Source organism: Cupressus sempervirens, chromosome 9 (assembly GCF_028749045.1).
Source record: "Cupressus sempervirens isolate cs-2001-9-10 chromosome 9, ASM2874904v1, whole genome shotgun sequence".
In the NCBI taxonomy this organism is placed as follows: Eukaryota; Viridiplantae; Streptophyta; class Pinopsida; order Cupressales; family Cupressaceae; genus Cupressus; species Cupressus sempervirens.
Window position 1 is genome coordinate 301,412,651 of NC_143126.1, and position 13,707 is coordinate 301,426,357.

General features: G+C 35.7%; 3 protein-coding genes across 4 annotated transcripts in view; 2 read left to right on the forward strand and 1 right to left on the reverse strand.

Moving 5' to 3' along the window:
* Positions 1–2,307: 2,307 nt before the first annotated feature.
* Positions 2,308–13,707, reverse strand: part of LOC149538597 (Peptidase C13 family) — a 100,742-nt gene continuing 89,342 nt past the window's right edge. For both annotated transcript variants that reach the window (XM_089799908.1, XM_089799909.1), the window contains exons 9-10: positions 2,959–3,156; positions 2,308–2,813 (exon numbers count right to left, since the gene is read on the reverse strand). In XM_089799908.1, coding sequence (XP_089656034.1) covers positions 2,673–2,813; positions 2,959–3,156 — 339 coding nt within the window. In that variant the 3' untranslated portion in view covers positions 2,308–2,672. The remainder of the gene's footprint in view (positions 2,814–2,958; positions 3,157–13,707) is intronic.
* On the forward strand, positions 7,980–10,001 carry LOC149538598 (uncharacterized). Its single transcript, XM_089799907.1, has 2 exons — positions 7,980–9,547; positions 9,645–10,001. The coding sequence occupies exons 1-2, from the start codon at positions 9,092–9,094 to the stop codon at positions 9,882–9,884; spliced, it is 696 nt and encodes a 231-aa protein (XP_089656033.1). The 5' UTR covers positions 7,980–9,091; the 3' UTR covers positions 9,885–10,001.
* LOC149538599 (uncharacterized) lies at positions 10,001–11,049 on the forward strand. Its single transcript, XM_089799905.1, has 2 exons — positions 10,001–10,166; positions 10,263–11,049. The coding sequence occupies exons 1-2, from the start codon at positions 10,016–10,018 to the stop codon at positions 10,874–10,876; spliced, it is 765 nt and encodes a 254-aa protein (XP_089656031.1). The 5' UTR covers positions 10,001–10,015; the 3' UTR covers positions 10,877–11,049.

Consider the following 13,707-nt stretch of genomic DNA (forward strand, 5'->3'; position numbering starts at 1 on the left):
TATTACCGAAATTGAATAAAGATCTTTAATATTACAAAACAAAATTTGCTGAAATTTGAATATTTGTTACATCAAATTAAACTAGCACTCAAGATATCTTACAGTAAATTTTTTATATCAAATTGCTGATAATGACCCCCTGTCTTCTTAATTGGATAAATCATATTCTAAACGTTAAACATCTTCAATAGGTGAAGGGATTTATCTAAGGTTTTTCATGTAGGATGTTAATTACAAACTAACAAGCTCTCTGTATAATGAAAAAGTAATAAGCATTTGACAACTTAAAAAGCAGGAATATCATTAGTGCAATTGATCTCATTGTCATTGGCATTGTTTGTGAATTGACTAATGCTTTTATGATGAGAAGAAGATGAAGATTTAGATAATTCATCAGATGATTAAAACTCAGTATAAAGTTCTAATTGATGAAAGTCAAAACAATGAGACTTAGATTGATATTAATTAATATTTTGGTGTTGCTAATAGATATGATGTTTTTTGATTAAGGTAAAACCGAAACCCCATACAAAAAGCCAAAATCAGAACATGTTCAGCGAAATTAAAGTCCACCCAAGTTTTACAAGAAACTGGAACCTACAGTAACATCACAAAACAAAAGAAAACAAGTTTTACAAGGACCTAGAACCTAAGTACAAACAAACATAGAAAATCATAACAGGAAAATAAAACTGATACAAGACCAACTGCAAAAACCAGAACCAAAATCCACGACCAGCAGCCAAGACCAGCAAAAAAATATAAACGCCTTACTCTAGCTCCTTTGTTGCCTTGGTCATATCCTTACCAATGTTAGATGCCTCCTGAATAAGGTCTTTCACATTCGAACCAGGAGCAGCTTCAGGAGTAGGCTAATAGATATGGTGTTATGATTCCATGTTTATGGTGTTTTTGTTATTTTTATGATACTATGTGGCATTCTAATCTTAACTCATTCTTCTTGGCTGCATATGTATATGTTTATGAATATGTATATACATGTTTTTGTACTTATGAACTCAAACCCCATTTCAAAATTTTGTTGTACCAACAAACCAGTTCTTCGTACCAAAACTTGAACCAGAACTCAAACCGGTAACATAGCTTAAACTTAAGCAGCCAAAGTATTCCCACAGGAAACTTTTAAATAAGGAGACAGATAAATTGAATCTTTTCTTATTATAGTGTAGCAGCATAGACGCCAAAAAAAATTTAAAAACAAGCCTTCAAAAAAAGGAGGGTTGAAAATAAGCTGCGTCTGGTTATTGAAAAATGACAGATGTCGAACAACTTAATAACCGGCTAGTGCAGAGGTTGGAGCATCCTTTTTGCAATTATAAGTTATTGCTTATGAGATTGAAGGAAATGCCAGCCGAAGGCTGATATAGAGATAGGGCAGTCGTCCTTCCCAGCCAAATAGGATGGGTGGTGGTTGTATCCCTGCTGCATGCAAAGGCAAGTGATATGAGATTGATTGGATCAGAGGGTGTATCGTTCAGTAACTCGACTTCTTCAATGAGATGGGTCAATGTGCAGTGGTCCTACTGTGGCAAACAACCCTTATGCCGCCCAGCTAATCTAAAAGGGCGGACAGAGATTGAATCATCCGTTCTTTCCAAATCTCTATTTGCCTAAATTTTCTCTTCCAAATTTTATTTGTAATAAATATTATTCAAACTTTCATTTAAAAGTTGTCTTTAAAAATAAACACAAATTTTCTTTCCATGGGCCACCAGCCCCTCAAGTTACTGCTAAATTAGCCAAAATAAGCTTAACAACTGTATAACAGCTGCATGGGGACCTGCCCTTAACTTTAGAAACAATTATATTTCTCAGGAAGATATTTGTAAATTTCTCTGAGATGACGCACACAGACCAATAGGAGTTTAACAAATCTGATGTGTATTGAACTACTTTTTTGATATATTAATGATCGATTAATTAGCTATCCTAAATTCAGTTTTGCATATGCTTTACAAAATTAGTTTGTAAATATAAATATTTTAATGTTTGTGAACTTTGCTGAGTGTTGACAAGATTTTGCTGAATCAGAGTTCAAATCAAACTTGGATCTGCCAACTGTTTCTAAACTATGCTTTGTACTATTCATTGTATTTGAAGTGAATGTGAAACTTATTCCTGAAACACGGGGCCATTTAACTATAAAAAATAAAGCTAATTGAAATAACATTCTTTTACTATTAAAGATCTTTCAGTCCCATCCTTTATACCTCCAAAAACAAAGGTCTTCAGATAGAGATTTGCAATGTTTCCCTCCAAAGCTGCATAATTAGAGTTGCAATAACCTTAAAAGGAACATGATTTGTTAATTTCATTAAAACAATAATAAGAGTACATCAGAACCTCATTAAGTATAATACATGGACCAAATTAGCCCCAAAGCATCTCCTATGAGTCTACGACTCATGAATGAGCATATTAGTTCATCTTAAACCATACACAAACTAGTAATGAAAAATATCGGCTCTTCGTAATTGGTTGAGGGAAAAAAAATATTAAGAAATAATTCCTTCTTGAAATCCAAGTTAGTCCAGATTTTACTAAACACAGGTTAGGGTACAAGCATGTCTCACTACCTCCATCTGTATATATTAATTTCCGAGAAACATACCACACATTTTGAATTTGGACCCTGGGCAATTTTAGTAGGTTCAGTGAAAAGCCCATGATGATGCCATAACAAGCAACATGAGCCCTACGAGACCATACTGAACCTGGATATCTGTGTCTCCCAGCTTATCTAGGAAATGGTGCATCTGGTCCCAGAAGTGTATAAGAAAACTGCAATGAGCCTGAAAATAAAGAAGTAATATAGATGAAATTGAGGTAAAATAGAAACTGAAAATCATGCATAAAAGACTAAACACTTAAGTAAACAAGTCCAGAACTTTGAAACCGGCTAAAATAAATTCAATCATTGGTTGATATGACCATCACCTGGAATTGTGCCTGTGGTGTGTGATGAAAATCAATGTCACCAGATGACCTCAAGATCTTAACCTGAGTCTCATCAACTGAGGCGGCAGAATGAGATTTAACAACTTGATTTTCAGCATTATTTCCAGCGAAGCCAGTATATGCAGAATCAATATGAACAGTTTCCATAACTGATCCAAAAAAATTGGTAACAGGCACCTGCAAAATCCCGTCAAGTGTGTTCAATAAGAAATAACTACTCTTGTAAGTCAACTTTGCAATTGTATTAATTAGCTTCATTGTAACAGATGATTTTATCCACAAAAACCAAGGGTACACAGGGCCATGTCCCCGTAGTTCTTTTACTCGTGTCCCCACACGGGGAACATCTCAAGGACAAGGGATGGCTTGAGGACATTTCCCAGCACTCACCAAAATTTGCCAAAAAATCAGGTACATTCCCAAAACAGGGGAACAGCTTGGGAACAGAATGAGACAGGTCAGCTATCCTTGGGGGATGTAACGGAGATTGGGGATGTCCCCCTGCCATCACCTTTTCGCTCAAAAAACAAAACAAAAAACACGGCTTAAAAAACATCAATAAATTTCATACAAAAATAAGCTATCTAGAAATTGCAAATCCATTGTAGTAAATGCAATAACAGGAAAAAATATTACTTGTTCATGGATATCAAACTTTCCAGAACAAAATACAAAATTGTTGCCCAAAAACAATGTCAGGGTCATTTTCTCAGGGCAAGAATCTACACAAAGGTGAATAAATTGAAAAACAAAGACATCCAAAGATGTGTTTTGGAACCCTATGATATGGCAAGCATTAATTCATTTACACAAAATTAAGAATGGTGTTTAATAAAAGGAACAAAATGCCAAAGATGTCCTACCAAACATAAAATAAAACATACAAGCTTAAAGAACCGAGATGTGTCAAACAAAAGAGGTTGAGAAACAGAGAAAAAACAGACTTGGTACAATGGGAATAATTAACATCGCTGAATTTTCATGCATCCTAAACTACTTGATGCAAGTATCAGTGGTAAGTAGCATCCATAACTTGATGCAATATAACATTAGATCACATTCATGGAACAACACAAAGGCTCATTTTTTGGGGGCAAATGAATTGCTCCAAAGTGCATTAAAAAAATCTCTCTATTACACTTACACATTACAGCAGAAAAACATGCATATATACTAGATCACTCATTCTTTCACTGAGTCTTACTATGAAATAATAATTTTATAAAGTCTACCAGACCCAGACCAGAAACTGATAGATTTTATGCATGAGAACATTGATAATCATGACAATGGAAATGTTATTTACAATTACAGTGCCATAAAAGCAATCTAACAAGGCTATGGATATGCTTACAGTAAGAAATCCCCGTGTTACATTACATTCCACAGTGCTAAAACAAAAGGACCAAATAAAATAAAAAATGAAGCCCTTAATTCCATAACTCCTACACATCAACAAAAATAAACTGCCAAGGAACATAAAGTTTGTAATTTGTATTTATACAAACATTAAAACATATGTCCAGAATCTAAAGAGTAGAACTAGTATATAGGTGGGACAAGTTGCACACAAATATATCAAAACATAGAAATAGGCTATCATATGAATATTTGAAATTTTCATACACACACACACACACATATTTTGCTGTCCCCAAAACATGTCCTCCTGACCTCACATCCCTGAAACTTGGTGGAACATAAACAGAAAACAAGTCTAATTATTTGTTTCCTCAATTTAAGACATCTTTATAAGAGCATATTATTCCCTAGAACCAATTTCCAGATGTTTAAGGATGTCACATGCAACATGAATGTGATGGCATTAGATATTTCACAATGTATAAATTATTAATCATGTCTTCTTATAAACATTCTAAACTTTTAGGGTAGGGTTCATGACAAAATTTTGCATGAGAAGCAATAATGACTTCAATTCATTACTATTTACTGGTTATAAGTACAATCTAAAGTTGTGTGGGTGCACAAATATGAAGGCTTCAACTATGGGCCACCAGATGTGCAACCATGAAAACTTGGGGGTGTAGGTATAAAGGTGTGATGGTACAGCTAGTGCAGACACAAGAAACATAGCTACAACAAGACATAATAAAAGAAAATACAGGATACCAAAAAGCATTCATCAGAATAAAAAAAGAATATACATAAAATATCAAGATCCAGTCAGAATTGGAAAGCAGCCATCATATATTATATCAGGAGTATCACAATGATAAAATGATCCATGTCACATAATAAAATATATGACATAACAATATAAATGGTAAGTCAGCTACAAAATCAGAACATAAGTACCAAAAGAGGTGTTGATATTCATATAAGCAAGAGACAGGATGCTTTACTGAGTGTTGAGTGATTGAAAGAGAATGTTATCTTCCTCTCCTTATTCCTGATTTGAAGCCAATTCTGTCCACATGTATGCCCTAAAAACAGGTAGTAGTTGTACTAATTAAATCAAGTTTTGGTTGGAAGCATAAAGGAGTTGTTGATGTTTGGTAGCTTCAGTCAGATAAACCTATGAGACAATACTATTGTAGATATTATACATACATACATACATATATATATAAGTATTATTATGTGAGAGAAATGAATATAATAATGATTCATGAAAATTTTATATATATATGTATATATATATATATATATATATATATATATATATATATATATATATATAATTGAACTTGTCATTATATTAATTACCTAATAACAAATAGACATGTCTCTTCTTCACATACCATACAGACAGTACTATTACATTTGCAGTGATCCTCATTAATCCAACATGGTATCAGAGCCGGGCTGCAAATGTAAAAGTAAGGGGGATGATCAAAGACGATTCAGGAAGGAATCAAGAACTCGCATCGAATAGGGAGATCTGACTCCTCAAAGAAATATGGAAAATATTTGAAGAGTATCCTGTCAGCACATAAACAAGCAATAACAAATGGGTCAACCTAAAACATAGACACTGGCAAGTATAATGTTATTCACCAATAAGGTATGAAAAATTATTATTTTTACTTTCACAAAATGATAAAATATGTTTATATGTAGGAGCATATTTATATAATTGCATATATACATTGAACTTATAAGAATGTTATTTTAAAGGGGCATTATATTGATAGATTATATTTTGCATGATGGATTAGGTTCCTTAAATAGACCATGAATGTTCCTATGGTAAGTATCATTAAGGATATGTGTACACATACCTTATGAGCATTTTTGAGTATTTTACTATTTAGTGAATGTCATGTGACTTGACATTCAGGTGGCCACTACTCTTGAGATCATGCGATGATATCTAAATGGTGGATATCTTTTGACCAAAGATATCCTTAAATCTTGCCATTCCTGATTTTACATTGAGATAATATTATATCCTGTGTTTATCCTCCCTAGCTAAGAGGGAGTGTTGATGTTTGGTAGCTTTAGTTAGATAAACCTATGAGACAATACTATTGTAGACATATATATATATATATATATGTTCCCCCGAGTTTCTGGGGTGAGAACGACGGCGGATGCTGGGACAAATTTTTTTGGCGATTTGGGGGGGGGGGGGGGGCGGGGCAGGCGGGGGGGGGGGGGGGACAACAAATGGGGACAGCCATATATACAAGGAAATTTTAAAATATACACTTAAATTTGCAAATATACATGTTATTCATATGAAACTAAGCACAAAGTATGTCATTTAAACATTATAGAACCTTAACATACACCATTTGAATGTCATCTAGGAAATAATAACCAATTTCAATACTCAATTGTCAATATGCGTATCAATATGTGAACAAAAATATTTAAATAAGTTTAACAGTGAAAAATATCATAAAAATCTGAAAATCTAAATATGCCCAAAAGCTAGAGGGCTTCCATAAAGTTTCATCATCATGTTCAAGTTCAACATAGAAAACAAAATATTGAAAAATGAGGCAGATTGCTGCTCCTATTCTGCCTCTACCACCATGGAAGCAAAAAAATCATCTCCTCTTCTTGCAAAATGAAAACCCCAACCAACTGCAGCACACTCCAACTTCAGGCAAAGCCAAACAAATGTCAAGACCATAGTTGGAAAACTCGCCAACTCAAAAAACTCGCCGAGCCCCCCAAAAGTTTAATCGGGAAAAACTCGGCCATTTTTAAAGAAAACTTGGGAACCTAAAAGAACCGCTAAAATTTAATTCAAAATACATTTTTTTTCAAATTTCAATGAGAAGATGCATCTAATGAGTTCATTATAGAGAACACAAAAGAAAGAAGTAGGAGTTTAGATATATATAAATGCATAGTGGGTACAAAATCACATTCCCATGCTGAATGCTGATGGCGGGAAGCATAATAGCATAGATGGAAAACTCGCCGAGTTTCCTAGCTCGACGAGTTTTTAACCAGTTAACTCGCCGATTTAAAAACTCGGCAAACTAGTAAAAACTCGCCGAGTAATCGGCGAGTAGTCAGCAAAAACTCGGCGAGTTTTTCCTAAAAACTTGCGGTTTACTGGTGAACGCGGCCTGTGAGGATTTAAGCGGCAGTGAGTGTGTTTTTTCTCATTCTTTCTTGTATTTGCATTGTTTAGAACCTTGAGGAGTGAAGAGAAGAAGGTTTGGAGGCATTCTTGGCTGATTGCAAGTGATTCAAGGCGGATTTGAGTGGATTGTAGAGGATTCTAACCGATTTTAGAAGACAATTTTCTTTCCAGGTATGTTCATCTTATCATAGTTTGAAAATTTTTTATAGTTTTATAACAAATGTTCTTTTGTTTTTGTTGTTTTTTGTAAATGTTTTCAAATCATTTAAAATCATTTTGAATCATTTGAAACCCTAGCTTCTAAGGATATGGTTGAAGTTTGTTGTTTGCTAAGGATATGGTTCAAGTTTGAAGTTTGAATCATTTGAAACCCTAGCTTCTAAGTTCTAACTTTGTTTATTCATTTCTCTATATATTTATGTGTAGGGCAGCGGTCAACCATTAAAAAAATGACAAACCCACAAGAAGAGTGGCCACAAACACCATGCCCATCTGGATATATAGGCACTCGGCCTAAAAATGCAAGAGATAAGGCATGGCGGTATGCCTATGAAGCTCCAAATCCAAATGATATTGGGAAGGTGATATGCATTCCCTGTGAGAGAATTATTTCTGGAGGCATAAACCGCCTCAAATACCACCTTGCAGGCATAAAGAAACATGACTCAAATCCTTGTCTCAAGGTAACTGATGAAGAAAAAATATTCATCCATGCCCTACTTGCAGCTGCTGAAGAGAAAAAATTGAATAGGGAGAGGGAAAAAATAGCTATGAGGGCAGCCATAGCTGAATCTGAAGGAGCTCCTTTTGATATGCAAGAGGAAGAAGAAGCACTTGAGAACATACCAGGATCTCTTCGTGGCCCACGGATCCGCAAACAAAATTTCTCTTTTACCAGTTCCACTTCTTCTACATCTCCTACTTCTTCATCATCACCATCCAGATCCCCATTAGGGATAGGTGGTTATTTTGTGCCCAGGAACACACCTGGAGCAAAGCCATCATTAGAGGGCACTGCATGGTTTAAGGAGGTGCATGAGCAAACTGATATTGCAGCAGCTGATTTTTGGTTTTTCAACAATATCTCAATGAATGCCGCTGATAGTCCCTATTGGGTCAATATGGTGAATGCAATGACAATATCAGGCAAAGGGTACAAGCCGCCTAATCGCAAGGATATGAGTGGAAGGTTAGTATTTTACTATTTAGTAATTGTAAATAATTGAGATTCACTTTAGTTCATTGTTATATTTTAAATCTTAATTGTTATAACTTATTTCCTAATTTTTTACTAACACTTACACTTTATTTAATATTACACTTAAATTTTGTAGGTTGCTTGACAAAGCGGTTGGTAGGGCAAGATTGTTGATAGAAGACCAAAAGAAAGAGTGGAAGAAGTATGGCTGCACCATTTTATCTGATGGGTGGACAGATGGAAGAAGTAGAACCATTATTAACTTCTTGATTGCTTGCAAAGATGATGTGGTGTTTTGGAAATCTGTCGATGCCTCCAACAAAGTGAAAAATGCAGCCACATTGGCTTTAATGTTGGAGAATGTTGTCATGGAGGTGGGAATAGAGAATGTGGTGCAAATAATCACAGATAATGCAGCAACATATGTGGCAGCAACACTTTTTTGGTCACCTTGTGCAGCACATGTCCTTGACCTTCTTTTGGAGGACATAGGAAAACTTGATTGGGTGAGTCCAGTTGTGGAAGATGCTAGGCGAGTCACGAAATATATCTATAATCACCCATGGGTTCTCAGTTTGATGAGAAAAGCCACTAAAGGCAAAGATTTGATGAGACCTGCTATGACAAGGTTTGCAACGGTCTTCTTGACGTTGCAAAGTATTCTTGACCACATATTGGCTTTGAAGCAAATGTTTGTGTGTGCTGATTGGGTTGCTTCACCTTACTCAAAGAAGCCCGAAGGAGAAGCTGTGGCACGAATAGTCTTTGATGATAGCTTTTTTGCAAAGGCTAAGGAGATTGTGGAGGTAACTTCATTATATTTTTAGTTTATTCAAGTTTCATTTTCAATTCATAACTTACTATGTTATTAACTAATTTGTATTTTTCAAATTTCAAATGTAGATGTCTCTGCCCCTGGTTCTAGTCTTGCGCACATGTGATGGGCAGCAATCCCCAATGGGAGGTCTTTATGAGGCCATGGATAGGGCGAAAGAGGCTGTTAGAAGTTCCTATCACGGGGACAGTCTCAGATTTGACCCCATTTGGGAAATAATTGATAGGAGGTGGAACAATATGCTCCACCAACCTATTCATGCAGCAGGCTACTTCTTCAATCCCAAATTCAGGTACTATGATAATTGATTGTCCTTGAAGTTGGGATTTTAATAAGTCTTTATTTTACTTTACTTTTTAAGGTTGTGTAGTAAGACTTGATATCATTTTCTATTTGTTTTAGGGCTGATGATTCCTACTCAGATCCTAATGGAGAGGTCATGGAAGGTCTCTTTAAATGCATTGAGAGAATGATATCAAGTGAAGAGGAGAGAGACCTTATTGTGACCAAACAACAAATCTATGTGGAATCAAGGGGTCCTTTGTTCTCTTCTATGCTAGCAAAGAGAGCAAGATCTACTCAAGCACCAGGTAAAGCGTCAAACTTTAAAACTTTTGCTAATTGATAAGTTGTGCTTCTGATTTTGTTTTTTATTGCTTTATAACTTTTTAAATTTTGTTTTGCAGATGCTTGGTGGGCAAGTTGGGGTGGCAATACCCCCAATTTAAGGAAATTTGCTCTCAGAGTCCTATCCCAACCTTGTAGCTCATCCCATTGTGAGCGCAATTGGAGCTTATTTGAGTCCATCCATACAAAGAAAAGAAACAGAATGACTCAAAAACGGCTTAATGACCTTGTTTATGTGCACTATAATCTTAAGTTGCGCATAAAAAAGTCACAGCTCTTAGAACTACCTGGTCCGCTTGATCTAGATGAGATAGATCCTTATTCTGATTGGACAGCACAGGAGCCAAGTCCATTTTTTACACCAGATGAGATCGCTGATTTGGAGAGGCAGGCCATGGAGGGGGAGGTTGACACTGATTTTCAGTTCACTATGGATGACATTGAGGATGAGGACGAGGATGATGATGATTCAGGCGAGGATCAGACATTACCATTAGGAGGAGATGCATCCTCTTCTAGGACGCCGAGCCAGTCAGTAGGGACGTCGAGCGAGGGGGCACAGCCACAGAGTTCACAGTCACACAGCTCATGCCCTATCCCAGTGCGGGGCACTTCTTCTAGGACTAGACCCCCTCGCTTTCCTGCTAGTGCAAGTGGAAAGAGGAAGATGTGATTGGCATTGTCACATTGTATTGATGTATTTAGACTTTTAGTATTTACTTCTAGTTTGACAGATTGAAACTATTTAGTAATTTACTATTTTGCTTCCTACCATGAGCATTCTGCATGAGAATGCAATTTTGTACGCATTATGCATTTATATATATCTAAACTTTGTTTCTTTCTTTTGTATCGTCTTTAATTAACTTATTAGATGCATCTTCTCATTAAATTTTGCAAAATAAATGTATTTTTAACTAAATTTCAGCGGTTTTTTAGGTTCCCGAGTTTTTTTTTTAAATCGTCGAGTTTTTCCCGATTAAACTTTTGGGGGGCTTGGCGAGTTTTTGCATTTGGCGAGTTTTCCAACTATGCATAATAGTAAATAATTTGTGTCAAACTAGAAGTAAAAACATCATTACAATCACATTTTCCTCTTCCTAGCTCTACTAGCATATTGTAACTCTCTATCTTACATAATATATATAGGCTTTTTACCTTTTGTTTTTAACAAAAATAAAAATAAAAAAATTTAAATTTGAAAAAAATTAAAAAATTAAAAAAACTCGGCGATTAGTCAGCGATTTTTCGCAAAAACTCGGCGATTTTTTCTTGCGATTAAATTTGAGAAAAACTCGCCAGTCCCAAAAACTCGGCGATTAGTAGAAACTCGCCGATTATTCGGCGATTATGCCAACTATGGTCAAGACAACCACAATGTGGTTGTTTTTTAACTTTTAGGGCATTTGGAGGCATGGGGCCCACTGGACGACCAAGTAGGGACAGAAATAAAGTTTTTCATTTTTTAATTTTTTTAAGCTTCACAAAAAAAGGGGACGTATAGCCGTCTCCGGGGACTTCTAGACGTCCCCTTTTTGTATCAGGGATGACAAGCCGTCCCCTCAGAAATCACCCTATTCCGGGGACGTCTCCTACATTTTTTGCCTAACTGGGGATGGCGGGGGGCGTCCCATGCCCATCCCCTATCCCAGGGACGTCCCCATCTCGGAAACCTTGGCTTTTCAAGCAAGGTCGTGTCTCCAAGGTACGTATATATGTGTATGTATGTATGTATGTATGTATGTATGCATTATGTGAAATTAATATAATAATGATTCAAGGAAATTATATATATATATATATATATATATAACTACACTTAAATTTGTCATTATATTAATTACCTAATAACATAGACATGTCCCATGAAATGAAGGGACATGTCTCTTCTTGGCTTATTCTCAATATAAATAGAAGGGACTGTTGCCTTTGGAAAACACATACCGTATAAGCAGTGCTATTACATTTGAAGCGATCCTCATAAATCCAACAAGAGTGCTTCATAATTGGTCCTGCATAAAAGGTGTAGCACATCGGATAGACCTTGTTTTTTATTAAGTATTCACATCCAGAAAAGTGTGGTTCAATTAATTAGTAATTACATAAGGGCATTAAAACAATTGATAAACCTGGGTCAAATATAGGGTGCTAGCAGTTGTTGCAAGGACAAAGTTCCCCTACAATATGAAAGTCATAGCAAAATCTGTCGGAAGCAACATTTAACTTCAACGTATCGGAATGCTAGCCCATGAACAATGATGATGACATTTGATGAATGAAACGAGGTTGTTGACAAGATGTACCAGATTGTAGAATTCAACACACTAGTTGTATATTGAACAAAGAATTGGCTGAAATGAGACCATGCACAACGAGGAACATTTATAAAAATTAGTGACAAAGAAAAGTACATCAAAGCAATTATAAATTAGCATAGAGTGTTGGCATTTAAAACCCAAATCAAAACACCAGCAAGATATAGCTAAGCAAATTGTGCAAATATTAGTAACAATTATTGTCTATAAACTGTAAAAAGATGTGAAAAGAGGACTTAATTGTATAAGTTGTGATCCAGGAAGGCCACCCGACTCTTAAAAGTAATGGCAAGGCACACAAGAAAAGAAGGGATTAAAATTTTGAGCGGATATCATGGCAGTAACAAAGACTATAAAAAAAACATTTTCAGAGGTCACTTAACTTAGTAGCCAAATTCACGCATCAAAGGCCAGATTCGAATTTAGGTCCGATCCAAATCCGGATCCATGAGGATCCTGCCTAGATCCGTGAGAATCCGTGGCCAAGGAAGCAGCAAAAACAACAAAAAAGTGGGCCCAACTTAATTTTTAATGTTTTTTTTGTCTAAACCCTAAAAATGGCCCTTTAATTCATTATGCAAGTTCATTTGCTCTCTCATAGTTGCTCGTTTGAAGTAAAGTGATTGGATTCAAGGGAGATCGGTTGAGGAGCTGCAAATACCTTGCAAGAGGTGTTTCAGGTATGCATTTCAAATATGTTCTTTAGTTCTTTCATAGATTATTGATTTATTTCTAATTTTCCAAATTTTCAAGTTTTTGTGTAAGTGTTGAAGCATGGTTTTCTTTCATTTTTTTTTCTACATTGCAAGAATAGAACAATAAGTAGTCAAGGCTCAATGGGTGGGGCTGGATCACCAAGATTCAAAATTGATAAGTGGTTTCCTTTATGGAGACACACAACAAGAATCACACAATGCCCTGGGGGTGGGTCATACATATGGAAATGTAATTATTGCAATATACAATATAGAAGCTCCAATTCCCAAGTGAAACTACATTTTTTGGGCTCTGCAGGTAAAGGAACTAACATGTGTGAGGGTAGTGGGCTAGATAAGAAGGGATTACCAACTACACGAATAGTAGTGTTAGCAAAAGAGCAAGAAGATGCTGATAGAGCATTTGCAAAAGGAAAACATAGTGCTTCCAAAAGAATAAATACACCAACACCACCATCCAATCAAACAAGCAC

Coding starts and splice junctions, on each gene's coding strand:
- LOC149538598 (XM_089799907.1), top strand. CDS start 9,092: ATGTTGGAGAATGTTGTCATGGAGGTGGGAATAGAGAATGTGGTGCAA. Junction 9,548..9,644: donor AGGCTAAGGAGATTGTGGAG/GTAACTTCATTA, acceptor TTTCAAATGTAG/ATGTCTCTGCCCCTGGTTCT.
- LOC149538599 (XM_089799905.1), top strand. CDS start 10,016: ATGGAAGGTCTCTTTAAATGCATTGAGAGAATGATATCAAGTGAAGAG. Junction 10,167..10,262: donor AAGATCTACTCAAGCACCAG/GTAAAGCGTCAA, acceptor TTTGTTTTGCAG/ATGCTTGGTGGGCAAGTTGG.